Source organism: Microtus ochrogaster, chromosome 2 (assembly GCF_000317375.1).
Source record: "Microtus ochrogaster isolate Prairie Vole_2 chromosome 2, MicOch1.0, whole genome shotgun sequence".
In the NCBI taxonomy this organism is placed as follows: domain Eukaryota; kingdom Metazoa; phylum Chordata; class Mammalia; order Rodentia; family Cricetidae; genus Microtus; species Microtus ochrogaster.
Genome location: NC_022010.1, coordinates 56464873 through 56481465, shown reverse-complemented (window position 1 = coordinate 56481465; position 16593 = coordinate 56464873). Strand labels below are relative to the sequence as shown.

The following is a 16593-nucleotide window of genomic DNA, read 5'->3' as shown; positions in this document are numbered from 1 at the left end:
TCTGATGAATGAGTCTTCAGCAATTATAGGGTCTTACCTTTAAGTTCTGGAAGAGAATCAAGGGCAATGGAAATAGCCCATCTTGTTTCCTTTGACCAGCAATGACAAAGGGAATTTTTCCATGACTGGTATTGAAATTTTTTTTACACAGTGCTTGACTCTTGGGAGGAACACTGTCACCCCATGTGCTGTGACCCCATTAAAATACATACATAAACACACATATATACATACATACATATATGTGTATGTGCACATATTTATATTTTTAAGTAAACATAAAATAATGCTTCCCTATGACATTATTGAATATCCTATCTCCCCTTTTTTCTTCTCCCCCTGCATTATCTGTTCTTCCACCCCTATTTTTCCCAAGTCCACTTTATAGCACCTGCTTCCTACAATTCCCCTCTCCAGGTTCTTTCTCCCGCTCCCTCCATGGTACATCTCACCAAATGCTACATACCACAAAGCACGGAACATCTTTAAAACAACTCAAAAGAACGAGGATGGGGAAAGCAAGGGCATTTTAACCGGGAATAAGTTCTACGGAGGCATTTTCTGACTTGCGTTTCGCTTTTTACAGACTCCCCTAGCAACTCTGGGCATAGCCCTGAGATTCTACAACTACTCACTAACCAAGAAGAGTATGAAAGGCTGTGAGCATGGATGGTGGGAAATTAATGAACACATGTAAGTGATTTTCCTACGTGAGGGATCACATGGAAAGTTCCTTGTCCCCTGGGAGTCTTCAGTTTACTGAGAGAAGGAGACAAGAATAGAGCGGGTCAGAAACATATACATGAAGAGTTGGCACCTGTGGTGATAGCAGAATTCAGATGTTCAGCCCACACCTTCTCTATGCTGCTGGGCTGTTCCTGAGGGTATTCTGTGTTTTACAAAGGCATTGTTGAATCCTGGAGCTACTGGGAAAATTAACAAGGGCACCTCTCATTCTGATGTACAAGAACAAGAGACTATTAGCCAGCTTTGGACATGGCTAACCTAACACTAGGAAATGGTTGACCAGAAAGAATCTGAAACATGTAGGTGCCTGGGACTCCTGAATCCATCACATAGGTCCTATCATCCTATATCTTAACTTGTTCCTTAGATATTATTGTTGTTGGTTCATTCCTAAAACTATAAAACTGCATCCAAAAATACAGCTGTGATCTCTTTTGGCAGAATAGCTTCTCAATTCACACTCTAAGAAGTATCTTGTGAATTAAAGGCTTTTCCAGTCAATTCTTTTCTCTTTGTTGTTTTCTGAAGGAAACTTTCCTTTTCCACAAGCCTTCCCTTTCTCCTTCCTCATTTCTTCTTATTTTTTAAATTTTTTTCTTTTGAGTTTATGTGTGTGTGCAGCGTGCAAGCGTATGTGCATGCATGCAGTACATGCATCTGAGAGAGAGAGTGTGTGTGTGTATTACCCATGCTGACATCCTAGAGGTTGAGATAAGGTATCATCCTCTATCACTCTCAGCTGTATCTTTTGGAGACCACATCTCACTGAACTGAAGTTTTTTTGGTTTTTTTTTTTTTTTGGTTAGGTTGGCTAGCTGGCTAGCAAGCCTCAGTGAGTTTCCTGTGCTCACACCCCCACAGCTGGCTTTTTATATGGGTGTTGGTTTTCAAACTCAGGTGTTCATGCTTGCACAGGAAGCACTTACCACTGAGCCATCTGGCCAGCCCTCTAAGAGGTTTTTCTGAACAAGACATCTTTCGAATAGAGAGACAATCTGTAAAGTAGCCATGCTCCTGTTTTCACTGGAAGAGATCTAACTGAACCCCATCATTAAGATGTGACCTTTACTCATTATTGAAATACAGCTTGAAATAAGTTTATGTTATTATTTTTTTCTGTTTTTGTTTTGTTTTTGAGACAGGTGCTTTTTACATAGCTTTGACTGTCCTGGGCCTTGCTACGTAAACCAGGCTGGCTAGATATCCCAGAGAGATATGTCTGCCTCTTCAGTGTTGGGATTAAAGGCCTGCACCACCATGCCCAGCTTGAAGCATCTCTTATATGGGGTCAAATTCAAAACTTGCCTGTCCTCTAGTAGTTTATTGACTAGGAAAAATATTACCACTTTTTGATTGCAGCTATTTTTAAACTTGCTTTTGTTAGCATTCAATGTAAGGATGCAAGCTGAACATCAAAAATATGTGGTGCATGCCTTTAATTCCAACATGCCAGAGGCAAAGGCAGTTCCAGGATAGCCTGCTTTACATAACAAGTTCCAGCCTAGCTAGAGCTACATGGTGAGACTTCCTCATCTAAAAAAATAAAATAAAATAAAATAAAATAAAATAAATAAACCCAAAATATGTATCCCTAAAGCTTCAAGAACACCGAACTTCATATGTAAGGAAAGTAAAGATCGGGAGCACACGCTCTTTCCCAGCTTCTGTGGCACTTTGAGTTTAGGAATGGACAAACTGTGCCTTGAAATGGAGAGAAAACCCCAGCAGCCAGCGTAAAGAAAGCTAAGAAAATGAAGAAAAAGCAATCAAACAGGTGAAGGAAACAGTTCAGAACATGAAAATTGAAAGAGAGTCAATAAAGAAAATACAAACCATGGGAATTCTGGAAATGGAAAATCTGGGTAAATGAACAAGAACCATAGATGTAAGCATAACCAACAGAATAAAACAGATGAAGGAGAGAATTTCAGGCATTGAAGATACAATAGAAAAAATAGATTCACTGGCCAAAAAAAATGTCAAATCCAACAAATTCTTAACACAAAACATTCATGAAATCTAGGACACCATGAAAAGACCAAATCTAAGAATAATAAGGCTAGAAGAAGGAGAATACTAACTCAAAGGAATAGAAAATATATTCAACAAAATTATAGAGGAAAACTTTCCTAACCTAAAGAAGGACACACACCTATGAAGGTACAAGAAGTTTACAGACCACTGGCTAGACAGGACCAAAGTTCATAGCAACATTATTTGTAATAAGCAGAACCTGGAAACCACCTAGATGTCCATCAACCAAAGAACGGATAAAAAAAATGTGGTACATTTACACAATGAAGTTTACTCAGTGGAAAATAACATCTTACTACTTACAAGCAAATGGATGGAACTAGAAAAAAACATCCTGCGTGAGGTAACCCAGACCCACAAAGACAAACCCAGCATGCCTTCACTCATGGGTAGATATTCGATGCAAAGAAAAGGATAACAGGCTACAATCCACAGCCCCTGAGAAGCTAGGTATCAAGGAGGAGCCTAAGCGTGACAGGCACGCATGCCCTTGGGAAGGGAAAATAAATAAGATCTCCTGAGTAAACTGGGATGGGAGGAGGGAAGGAAAAATGAAAGGGAAGAGGGAGGAGGACATGAGGCAAAGTGTTGGTTGAGTTGGGGAAAGGGCAGAAAGGAAGAGTATGGAAAGAAATACATTGCCAGAGGGAGCCATTGTGGGGTTAGGGAGAAACCTATGCTAGGGAATCCACAAGGAAGAACCCAGCTAAGTTCTCCAATAGAGGAGAGAGTTCCTGAACTGGTATTCCCCTGTAATAAGATTGGTGACTACCCTACTCTTATCATAGAATCTACATCCAGTAACTGATGGAAGCAGATGGAGAAATCTACAGCTAAGCCCTGGGCCTAGTCCCTAGAGGCCAGTAAAAGAGAGGGAGGAGAGATTATAAGATCATGGTGGGGAAACCCACAGAGACGACTGACCCAAGCCAGAGAGAGTTCACTGACTTTGGACTGATAGCTAGGGAACCTTCATAGGACCAAGTAAGACCCACTGAATGTGGGGGACAGTTGTGAGGCTTGGGCAGTCTGTGGGGCCACTGGCAGTAGGATCAGGATTTATCCCTAGTGCATGAACTGGATTTTTGGAGCCCGTTCCCTATGGAGTGATACCTTGCTCAGCCTAGGGGAGGGCCTTAATCTTGCCTCAACTTAATATGCCAGACTTTGTTGTCCATGGGAGGCCTTACCCTTCTGAGGACTGGATAGGGTGGGGGAGATGGGGGAAGTGGAAGGAGGGGAAGGAGAAGAGGGAGGGGGAACTATGGTTGGTATGTAAAATGAAAAAAAAATCTTTTAAATAAGAAACTAAAAAACAACAAAAAATAAACAACAAAAACTAAAACTAAACAAAAAAACAAACAAAAAAGAAAGAAAGAGAAGGAGAGAAGACTTTCTCCTCAGAGTGAACAAATATGATATGATCCAGGACATTTTGCTTCAAGCAGAAGAGTCTTTTCCCAACCAATACCAGGAAAACTTCCTGCCCCTAATACTTTCCCTGAAGCAGAGCTGCTTCTTTCTGTTCCTTTAGGCCAGCTGAAGAACTATAAGACTCATCTGATTCTGCTTGTCCCCTCACTAGGTACATCCCCAGCTCTTTCTAGGCCAATACTTTCCATCTAGAGAAGAAAGACTCTGCTTTGTTTCATCAAAACCGAACTGAGAAGTGGGACGAGGGAATGTGGTCTGCAATGAGGACACTGGAAAACAAAAAACAAAACAGTAACGACAAAAAACAGTGTTGATGGAAAGAAATTCAAGGTTCTCTCGGGAGCATCAGATAACATCAATGGGGTATTTGTATCCAGGGGAGCGGAATGCAGTATTAGAATCCTAGAGCAGCGAAGAACAGCCTTTGGTGTCTAAGAAAGTGCTAGAATCTAGCATCAGGCCAACTGGTGTACAGATTCTGAGTCAGCAGAAACATCTTTGCTGTCTGAACTTTAACAAAACCCTTCACTTCTTGATGATAACCATTCCTTGTCATGTGTCTGAACACAGAATATAAACAGACTCTTGCTGGGTTTCTTCCATTTCTACTTTTTAAACTTTTAATCTATAACTCACCTCCATGCCCTGCAGTACACTAATCTTCAAACGCCAGCCCAAGCATAGATGAAAAGGCTCCCTACTCTGTGAGCCTCCCCTTAGCATGTATGCTAGTTAATTTCCTTGTTGCTATGACAAAATATGAGGCAAAGAGAAGGAAGCACTTAGTTTGGCTCGAAGTTTCAGGGGATTTTAGTTTGTTGTGATGGAGGAGTCACCATGGTAGGAGTGGCTCAGTCTGGTGGCATGGGGCAGCTAGGCACATTGCAGAGACCAACCAGGAAGCAGAAGGTGAGGCAGGGGTGGGGTGGAGTGGGGTGCGACCAGGATAATGTACCCTTTAGGACTCCACCCCTAACTATCTACTTCCAGTTGGGACCTGTCCCCTAAGTGTTTACAGCCTTCTATAACACTGTGACCATCTTAGGATCGACTACTCAACTGCATGCTCCTGTAGGAGACCCTTCACATTCAAACCATACCAATACACCAAGAGGAGCTCACCTTTGCAAGAAAAGTCTAGATGCTAAGAGAAGGCACAAAGCACAAGCTGCCACTCTGAGACACAGATAAGACAATGGCCATGTTTTCAGTGTACATGACCAGCTACTGTACACTCCTAACAGCTTGACTTGGCCTTAGGTGCCTCTCAGACCCCACAATAGCCACTTTTTTCTGTGTCCTCATAGCGGGTTATATCCTTTCAACTTCCTGAGTTTCTGCCAAATGCCAAAGATTTCTGAATAATATAGGTGTCCTTTTTTTTTTTCTTCAAGCCTTCAAATTTGTAGATAGTGCTCCTGACAGCAATGGAACATTAGTAGTTTCCAAATGCCTTGGGAGCCCAGAGTGCTTGGCATTCACAGGTACCAAGCAATCGAGCCCTCTATTCTTGTATCAGGTGTTTCCCACAGAGTCTTGACACTTCCCATAGGTTTCCCACTGGAAAAGCCTCGCCTGCACCAGGCAGTAAACTAACTTATCTTGCTATAAAGTAATATTCTATGCTCCATTAGTTACAATGCTCACATAGAATTATTAACCAGGTTGACATTTACTCAAGAGGACCCTGGGAACCCTGCTCACGTGAAAGGATGGGAAGTAGAGAAAAAGTCAAGGTAGGGAATACTGTGCGTAATTGTTCCTTTTTTGAAATGCTGCCAAGGACAAGCCCCGCAGTGCAAATCAGATTTTAATTAAGATTGTATTAATGTTGTTGTCTTTTGTCTCAACTGTGGGTGGGAGTATTTGCATATTTTCAGCCGGAGCTCACAGATTCTGCTCCACTCTACAGAGGAGTTTGTGGAGAAAAGCAGGCCATTCTTGTTACATATTTTTGACTGTAAAAATACAAAAACACAGAGAATTTGAGCCACTGTCTTGTTAATCTGCAGTGTTAATAATGAAAGCAGCAGGTCAACAGTGCTGTGTTCTGTTTAGCGAAGGAGAACTCTTACCACACCACAGTCCCCCAGCACAAAGTAGCTGTCATTCTTAGCTCTGCCAGAAGCCTCTCTGTTCACAGAGCCTGAATGGCCAAAGCATCAGTGATGTCCACTGGCAATGGAACAGAGTCTCTGGGACCTCACATCACATGGACCCCCTGACTCTTGTCTTTTCAGGTACTGTGGCTCCTACATGGATCACGAGACCATTTTCCGAGTGCCCAGCCCTTTGGTCCACATCCAGCTCCAATGCAGTTCCAGACTTTCAGACAAGCCTCTCTTGGTAGAATATGGCAGCTATAACATCAGTCAACGTAAGTCTGGAATCAGTTTAGAAAATCTGAGGAACCCTTAATGATAAAGCAAGGCTAGTTTTTCTTTACTTCAGGCCTTGAGAATTTAAGGAATTAATACTGTCTCATTTTTGTTATTTGCTATTATTTATCTTCTAAAATAGGCAAGTAATGTATACTACAAAATAATAAAAGATATATTAAAGTATCTATTAGTATCTATTTTAAATTATAGAAAAATAGCCTTTTGATATTACTTAGAGTTAAAATACATTTTTTTCATTTGACTTCTAAAATATAGGAAAAGCCCATATTTTGGTCTTTTTAAAAAATTTTCTTCCCTCACCTTCTTCTTTTCTCTCTCTCTCTATTTCTTTCTTTCTTTCTCTCTTCTTCTTATTATGTTTTGCCTTTTGAGGCAAATTCTAACTGTGTAATTTTGGTTAGCCTATGTAGACCAGGCTGGTGTTGAACTTGTGGCGATCCTCTTGCCTCAGCCTCCACAGTACTCATTGTAATGTTTTCTGTGCTAGCCACAAATCCATGTGATCATAGTTGTTTATACAAACATACAGGGGCTCTGTGAGGGGCATTCTGTATTCTCCTTGGCTGACAGTGACTGTGGAGAGATGGTTAGGTAAGATGACTGAAAGGTCAGCTTTCAGAAAGTTGAAGTTTGTATAAGAAACCACAGAACATAGCCAGGAAGTGGCCCCGGGAAAGGCGACGTTTGAGGGAAGTGGTTGAAGCTGCTGAGGGTAGATAATGACTTGGAGATATTTTAGACGCTTTTGAAAGGAGACAAATAAAAGTGACGCAGTGGAGATGCCATGAGGGTGTGACAAGAGAAGAATCTTCTTTCTAACGTGTTCCACTCTGCCAACTCCAAACACACCGCTTCTGGATTCAGTGCTGCACTCTGATACTTTCCAGTGGGGACATGGGAAAAACAAAGCGTATCCATTGCTAATGGCTTCACACACCCTGATGATGGTCTAGCATCCCACCCACTCTTCCCACTGCCCCTGAGATAGTAGCTGGTCGGATATGTGTTCTCTGTTCTTTCATATGACAGGAGAGAGGACTTATTATTGGTGTGATGCTTACCCATAAGCTCTGGCTCAATGGTTTTATCTTTGATGAGTAGCCTAGTTAAATTGGAAGGAATGATGGGCAGTGAGGGAGGAAGCAGGAGCTCTGGGCTTTGGGAACAGACATTGGTCTTCCTATATTTAATTTTTGTAGCTTTGATTTGCTTTTACTCTTTGCTAATGGAAATTATGCATTAAGAATTATGCATAGCCTTGGTTGGATGGAGAAATTCTATCATTGCTTCAGTTTGTCTGCCAAATCTCTAACCAACTAATACTTCGTAATTCTTTGCTAAAGTAGTCTGATGACTTTTAGGAACCAAGCCAAGAATTTCTGTTTCTTTTTATCTTTATTTCTTCTTCTTCTGTTTTAATTGCCTGTAGCTTGTCCTGCTGGGTCTTTTAGATGCTCATCCGGTTTGTGCATCCCCCAGGCCCAGCGCTGTGATGGGGTAAATGACTGCTTCGATGAAAGTGACGAGCTTTTCTGTGGTAGGTGGAATATGACTTTGTTATGAAGAAGTCACTCCTTGGAATCTTTGCTGCGGCTGGCTGGCACCGGTGTCTGTAGTTGCTCTGCAATCACTAGCTATCTCCAAACTCAATGGCATAATTAACTCCATCATTTATTCTTCATCTCGCATTCATGAGTTGCGTAGGCTCAGCTCAACTGAGTGGCTCAGGTTCAATCACTGAGCAGTTCTGTGCTGAGTCTTTCCAGGCAGGGATTATGGCTGGTATTTATCGCATTTTCTTTCAATGAGCCAAGGAACTCAAGTAACAAAAGCAAGGAAAAGTAACCAGAAATATGTGACTTCCCTATGGCCTGGCCTTGAAAAGTTTATCTCGTATTCCATAGCTCAGAAGTCACATAGCTGTGCCCACAGTCAAGAGGGAGGGAAATTCACTTTGCATACCCCAGGGCTGTGGCATTACTCTGACCATGGGGAATAACATCTTGTGGATAATGACCTAAGCCACCACAATCCTATGTCAAAGCTCAGATCCTTCTCCTTGCTCAGAATCTGCAAGAAGTAAATTTAGTGTGGTTGCTCTTGGAACACAGACATGGTGAACAATTTGGATTTATTTATATTTTCTGTTATAGTTACTTTTTTATTGAAAAAGTTTTTTCATAAAATATATTGATAAAGGTTTTTCCTCTACCAGTTCTTCTTAGACCCTGCCCACTTCTCCACCAAGTCTACCCTCTTTCTTTCTCTTTAGAAAACAAGCAAACAAAGAAAACAGAACAACAACAAAAAATCAACAGAAAAAAAACCAAGAGACACACACACTTACACATGACCAACACAAAAACAAAACCCATAAAAGTACAAAATTGGAAACCATAATTTGCAACCAAAAGATCGGTAATGTAGAAAAAGAAAAATACCAAACAAAGCAATAGGAGAGAAAAGGCTACAAAAATTCCACTGAATTTGTTCTGTGTTGGCCATCTACCGTTAGGCTTGTGGCCAGCCCTTAAGTGTAATTAGTATACCCAGTGAAAATCTGCTGGAAAAAAAATAATTTTTCCTTTGCAAGCAGATGCCAATTGGAGATAACATCTTGGTTAGCTCCTGTCCACTTCCCCTTCCCAGTGCTGAGATCCAGTCTGGCTTGAAGTTATGGAGGTCCTGTGCCTGCCACCACAGTCTTGTGAGCTCAAATGTGCACTAGGCCTACCATGTCTAAAGACTTCGCTTACTTACATTCTTCCTGCCTTCTCCTCCTCCACACATACACTGATATCCTGCTGGTAAGGACAAAAGAATGGATACAAGACAGTCCTAGTCTAGATAGAGGATATATAGCTTGGTTTTTCATTGTCATTTGCAACCTGTCCCTGAATTTATTTCTAGTTGCAGGGAATGATACTTAGAAGATAACTTGCAGGACAATATAAAGTTATTGTCAACCTTTTTGCTCATTTTTAAATATTTTTGTAACAGTGATGATATGCAATTTTTCCATATCTTTGGACAAACATATTTATTATACTGCAACTATATAAAATTATGTTCATAAAAATACCCCATTTCTCTACAATTTTGTGTGTATGTGTGTTACTGGAATCAAGCCTAGTGTCTTTCTTATACTAGGCAAGTACTCTAACACTGAACTATATGCCTAACTCCTTTGTATACTTTTAAATTGAAAAAAAAAACCCAAAATCTTTTTAATTTATGGCTTATTAGCACTCTATATGTATAAAATATTTTATTTCTTTTCTTTCTTTGTTTTCTTTTTCTTTCTTTTATTTTGGGCAGGGGGGTGTGTGCTTTTTGAGACAGAGATCCAGGTTGGCCTCAAACTCACAAGAGATCCTTCTAACTCCTTGTCTTGAGTGCTGGGATAAAGGCATGCACTGCCACAGCCTGGTTTCTATATTTTAAGAAAATAGATGCTGTCAGTTTTAGTAGTTGAAGGTTTCTCTTTTTTTTCATTACTGCTCTTTGCTCTGATGCTCCAGACGAAAGCCATTGCCATTGCTTTATAAGGACTAATATTTTTATCATTGTGATTCACTGCATCAATTTCGAAGCTATCCTCCGGTTGTCAGCTGGGCCCTGTTGGAGACAACCAACAATTTCAAGGTAGCAGTGTACTCTCCTCACTGTTCAGAGGGGCTAAGATGAGAAATGCTCTGGTGACCCAGGCAGAGACAGTAAAAGTGCTAATTTCACAATCCAGAAATCACTGTGAAAACGTCCCTTCTAGAGGTGCTTGATGCTGGGCCAAAATTATCTCAGAGCCTATACCTTGAGGACTATAGGGCAGAAAAAAGCCTGGCTCGAGTTTGAGTAAGGATGAGACAGCAAAAACTGGGTAGCTACCCCTCCAGCTAGGAGGAGGATTTGGCTGCCTCTTATTGACTGGAGGTACCCCCATATCACAGGATGTCACTTAACATATATAAGCTGACGCTCACAGTAATAAACTAAATTCCTGCTTTGACTTGACTCCCTATTGCGTCTGATTGTCCTGCGTTGTGGGGTTGCAGAATGGGGCGGATAGCACACTCACCTTTCCCTGGGGAGTAAGGAGACTCAGGAAGCCTAGCATTTGTTGGTGCACTGTGCCTGCCATGGCTGTGAAGATGCATGTCAAAGAGGAAGTGGTGGTGTTTAGGGTATACATCTATCAGAATAAAACAATTTTAAGGGGGTTTCACATTAATTCATTCACCAAGCTTTTTGTGAACACCTATTATTTTTGGTCAGGGACCCAAGGTAAAGAAATGAATGAGACAAAAGCTCTCATTTCAGTCCCCTGCACCTTTTCAGGAGGGTAGGCACCTTTTCAGGAGAGTAGGCAAGTTCAACCCAGGTCATAGCTGATGAGGGGGATTATTTTTCTTAGAAAAGGGTTACCTATGCCAGGCATGGTGGAGTACATCTTTAAGCCTGTCACTCAGGAGGTAGAGGCAAGAGGATCTCCTTGAGTTCAGGGGTCAGCCTGGTCTACATAGTGAGTTCCAGGTTAGCTAGGGTTACGCGTGAAATCTTATCTCAAAAGGAAAACAAAATATGATTCTTTATGATGCAATGAGTTGAACTGACATAAACCACCTGATTTAAATGCACTTACACAATAGCAAAAACAAGACCTAAAAAAGGAGTTACACTAAACTTCTGCTTCCTTCCAGGGATGTGTCATTTCAAGAAAAAACACACTCTGTCACTCCCCTGTATTTGCCACGTTAAGGTTCACAGCTTTAGAGGGATACTGCTGGTCGTCAGGGAGACCAGCTGATGTCCTGTGTTCATGACTTTTCTGTCTCTCACCACAGTGACTGCCAAACCTGCCTGCAATGCCAGCATCTTCCCGCAGCGCGGTCCTCTGGTCTGTGATGGCTTCTGGGACTGTGCCGATGGCCAGGATGAGCAGAACTGCACTTGGAGTGAGGAAGACACACAGGGCTCTGTTCTTTCTGTAGCACATCAGTGAGCCAAAAGCTCTGTTGCATTCAGAGAGATCATCTTGCCCCAGTTTCCCCAGACTGTTCTAGACTGTTCTCCGTTTTAGCCCTGATATCTCTTGATCGGAGAATCCTACCCAGCCTAAAAAACAATGACATACTTGCTCACAGTAGGTGGGGTGGAATTGGATGTGCTCCCGTGCAAATATTGGCATGTTTTCATGGTTTTACTGGCTTTTCATGCTAGCTGTAGGTTAGACAATGAAGGTCTGTCATAGAGGAGCCTGCCAGACACTGTGAGGACTCCAGCTAAAACCGCTGTAGAAAGTTAACCCCATAGGTTGTGAACAAATGCATTGTAATTCAGAGTATCTCTTCGTTATTTTTTCCCCTAAAAGGACAGCATGTGATGTGGGTGTGACTTTTTTTTCTTAGAGAATAAAACTAAGCAATAGCTAAAAGGCCATTGATATGGTCAACTTTTTTTTTTTTTTTTATTTTGTGTTCACCGTGAGTATGGAGAGGCAGCTGGAATGATTCTCAGCTATGTGCTATTGGCCGGCCTTCCAAGGGATCTGCTTAGGTGAAGAAACATGTCCCTGTGGGGTTGCCCATTTATTCTGCCAGCCTTTTCCAACTACACAGAGTTCCTTGTCATTCCCTCAAATCTGTTTCTGGCTAGAAGCGACAACAGCAACAACAACAAAAACCCAAATTGTTCCTTCTTTTCGCTCATTTGTAGGCATCCCGTGCACCAATAGGACCTTTAAGTGTGGCAATGACATCTGCTTCCGGAAACAAAATGCGCAGTGTGATGGGATCGTGGATTGTGCAGACGGAAGTGACGAAGAGGGCTGCAGTGCGTAGCAGTGGCTTCTTTTGCTTCATGTCTCTCTCTTCCTTCATGCACTGGTCATGTCCATGGCCTCAGATTACCATTCCTCAAGCAGAGGTGGCTCTGGATCTAGGAAATAACAGTACTTATTGGTGACCTGAATCCGACATTATTCCAAAGAAATAAAAACCTCTGAGGTTTGTTCCAGCTTCCTCCTTGATAAAAGAGTTAACACACAAGATCCCAGCCAAGGAGGGAATCACCTGTGTGTAAAGCAGTGGACTCCAGTGGATGAGTTTTAGTGATGACTCTCCGTAAGGATAACACCAAAGTTCTTTATGCTACATGTCCTCTTCAGCCATGTGACCTTTCATTAACCATGAGGCAACAGGTTCACGATCCATCCCTATCGATGCCATTGACACTGAAAAGCAAGGGCTTTGATAGCTAAATTTCAGTAGCTGTCCGCTTTTTGGACTTACAAATTCTCTTCTAAATGCCTTCTCTCCAATTAGCACGACTTCAAAGACATTCTCAGTTCTTTTAGATTTGGAAGTTACTGTTTCTTTCCCACATAATCACCTAACTCCATGAGCTGTTGATTATGCCAGCTGTTAGTTACTACAAGGCCTTCCACCCCTGTATGCATCAGCGTAGAGAATCCAAGTCAGGGCATGCTCTCAGAAGCAAAGGAGGGGTGTTGTGTTGGCTCTGATTCCAGATAGACCTATAGATTTCCTCTCTGCTAGATAAGCAGGAGATTGCCAACTGATGGCTTGATGATTCAGTTCCCAACACAGCCATAATGTGATAGAATTTCCGCTTCTCTCTGTGTGTTTCTCTTTCTGTCTGCCTTTCAGTCATATGACCCTTCCTCTTTTAAAGGCTGTAGCAGGGGCTCTTCCTCCCTCCACCGCATCGTTGGGGGTTCTGACTCCCAAGAGGGGACCTGGCCATGGCAGGTCAGCCTCCACTTCGTTGGATCAGCCTACTGTGGTGCCTCTGTCATCTCCAGGGAGTGGCTTCTCTCAGCAGCCCATTGTTTCCACGGAAACAGGTAGGCTATCCCAATCTTCACCCTCAAAACCATATATCTGACCTCCAGTTTGGGGGAAAAGCTTTCTAGTGGAAATGAACAATTTAGTTGGGTTCCTTTATGTCTTTGGGTGGGGGGAACCAGTTGTATGCCAGTTTTGTTTTTAAATACCATTGACATAAAGAAAAAGAACACAAAGGAATCACCAAGGCTGGAGATACTTTTATTAGCCTGAGGAAATGGAGACTGGCTTTTATACCACAGGGCCAAACCCAAGTCAGTGTACGGAATGTAGAGAAGGGCAGTGCTGGAGGATAGTTGGAGAGCATGGATTTCTTTTGGATGAGGCAGGGGTACCAGAAGCCAGGACTGGCATCAGAAGGGCTCTGTTTGCCTTTGCCTGTAGGGTTATTAAGACAGGTTCTCTTTGAACTAAGGGTAAAGGCAAAACTTTAAAAAAATAAAAAGGAAAACCTCACTTAAAACCTTACACCTAAGACTAGAGAGATGACTCAGCAGTAAGAGCACTGGCTGTTGCTTCAGAGGACCTGGGTTCATTTTCCAGCACCAACATGGCTTATAACTGGGACTCTAGTTCCAGGGTATCTGGCACCCTCACATAGACACACATGCAGGCCAAACACCAGTGAACACAAAAGTAAATAAATGTAAAAACAAAAAAATTTAAAAAAAGACAAACCAACAAACAAAAATCTTAAGCCTGTCTGAGATCTGCTGGATCTTAAGTAAAACAAAACACCAATTACTCCAAAATTTTAAATAGTGTTTTACAGTGAAGTTACACAATTTGAATCTTAGCCTTCCCTGGAACTTACAGGATTTATGCTAATTACTGAAGTAACTTCATCAATAAGTAAAATAACTGCTCCAAACATGATGCTAGCCTTTCTCTGAACCATGTCCTTAGCTTTCTTCCCAAGTTTCCATGTCCTCTGCGCCCATATTCTCCCTGGTTGCTGCACTGATTCTGTGGGAGACCAAACCTTATAAGGGAGTTCTGTGCCCCTCTCAGATGGATTGGTCAAGGTCTGAGCAACCACTACACTGACTTGCAAAAATTCTGATAGCTCACAAGAAAGTTTTTTAATAATGTTCTGAGGCTTAAAGCCCTTCAATGTCTAATCTGTTGATAGCCATTTCATTTGAATTTGAAAAAAGGGTCCCCAAACAATACCGTACTGTCCTTGTGTGTCTATATTATTAGCATAAATAAGAGAGTAACAAATTAATTGAAGTCACCCATATTTTTGACCTGTATGTGGTTGGTTCATGAGGGCAAGAAACTTTTGAGCTATTTCCTCAAAACACCACTGAGAGAATTTTCTGGAGTACAGCTATAACTTGCTATCACTAGACAGCTTACATCATGGCTGTGTCTAGCAAGGAGACAAGGGAGGCTGCCGACCTTGCTATGGCATTGAACAGAACCAGGGCTTAAGACAGGACTTGGCAGTAAGGCCCTCCTCTGTGCATCCTGATCGTGGCTCGGTAAGTACTTGCTTTCAAACAGTTACTAACCCCATGCTTCATTCCTTTTCTGCCAGGCTATCTGACCCTAGTCCATGGACTGCACACCTTGGGATGTATGTGCAAGGGAGCGCCAAGTTTGTCTCTCCACTCAGAAGGATTGTGGTCCACAAATACTATAACAGTCAAACCTTTGACTATGATATTGCTTTGCTACAGCTCAGTATAGCCTGGCCTGAGACCCTGAAACAGATCATTCAGCCAATATGTCTCCCCCCAGCTGGCCAGAAAGTGCGCAGTGGGGAGAAGTGCTGGGTGACCGGCTGGGGGCGAAGGCACGAAGCAGGTGTGTATGAGTGGATGGTCACTCCCCTGCCCTACAAAGGGAAGACAGCTGGGCTAACCTAAGACTTTGGCATTCCCGGGGATGATTGAGTATACATCTCAGTGAAGAGGGAGCCCCTGGGAAGGGGGTATTATTATCTGTGTTTTGTGACCTTTTTACCTGTCCTCAAATAAGCAGGACTCAATAAAGTGAGAGAGGAATTTTATGAGCAAGGCAGGACTGGTCATGGGCCCTTTTCAAACTCTGGAGTTTCAAACTCTAGGCAATTTTTATTTTTTTTTATTTTTAGGCTTCCTTTTCATATAAAGAAGTGATTCATTTTGTAAAGGAGAGAGCATACATATGCATACCCTACTGTGCCAACCCAGACAACTGTCTGGAAGGTTACGTAAGCATGTCTCACACCAGGACTAGTGACCAAGGGACAGGAGTGAGAAAGAAATCCAGCCAGGGGCCACCTCAGACTGCAAATTCTGACCCAGGAATCACAGCATCTTAGAATCAGCCCCCCCTCCCCTCCCTTAGTGGGGGATGGCTTTTGCAATACGTTCACACACCCAGAAAAGGAATCTTTTTTCCGCAGGTAAAAGTGAAGCTGTATGTTTGGGAAGCCTCTCTATCCAACTTTCCCAGGTTTCCCCTGGCTCATGATTTGTAGCTGAATTTAAATATACAGTGAGGAAAAGAATCCAAAGCCACCTGAATGTTTCCCCAAGGGTCAGTGCCCAAGTATTGCTCCTGGGATCCCAGGTCCCTTTGATGTCTTTTCCAAGGCAAAAGGACAGGTATAGTACATGAAAATTTTCAGTCTAGTCCTGAGCTTAGGTGTGGTACTCTAAAGATCCTCTCTGGTGGTTTCTCAGATTCTCAGCACCCTTGTGAACTTATGATGTAATGATGTTCGCCATCAAATGGAGGCTGCTGAGGTCTAAGAGTCCCAAAGCGGGACAGCAACTGTTCACACACTTGAAACTCTTCTTACATGTTGTTGTGCCTGGTGATTTTATTGTCTTAGTTTGCTTTTCTATTGTTGTGAGAAACACTATGACCAAAAGCAACCTGAGGAGGAAAGGGTTTATTTCACTGCACTAAGATTTTTTATGGACCATCATTTAAAAAAGTGAGAGCAAGAATTCAAGGCAGGAAGGAACCTGGAGAGGCAGGAACCAAAACACAGAGCCAATGGAGGGATGAGGCTTCCTGGCTTGCTGCTCCGGCTTTTATTCAGCTTTTTCTCTCTCCTTCCTTCCTTCCTTCCTTCCTTCCTTCCTTCCTTCCTTCCTTCCTTCCTTCCTTCCTCC

General features: G+C 42.3%; 1 protein-coding gene across 1 annotated transcript in view; it reads left to right on the top strand.

Annotated features, from left to right (window-relative positions):
- The window catches only part of Tmprss7 (transmembrane serine protease 7), a 38819-nt gene that overhangs the window by 18595 nt on the left and 3631 nt on the right, over positions 1-16593 (top strand). Inside the window, exons 10-16 of the mRNA XM_005345030.3 lie at positions 587-693; positions 6456-6592; positions 8047-8154; positions 11459-11569; positions 12330-12446; positions 13308-13479; positions 15024-15292. Of these exons, the coding sequence (XP_005345087.1) occupies positions 587-693; positions 6456-6592; positions 8047-8154; positions 11459-11569; positions 12330-12446; positions 13308-13479; positions 15024-15292 (1021 nt within the window). The remainder of the gene's footprint in view (positions 1-586; positions 694-6455; positions 6593-8046; positions 8155-11458; positions 11570-12329; positions 12447-13307; positions 13480-15023; positions 15293-16593) is intronic.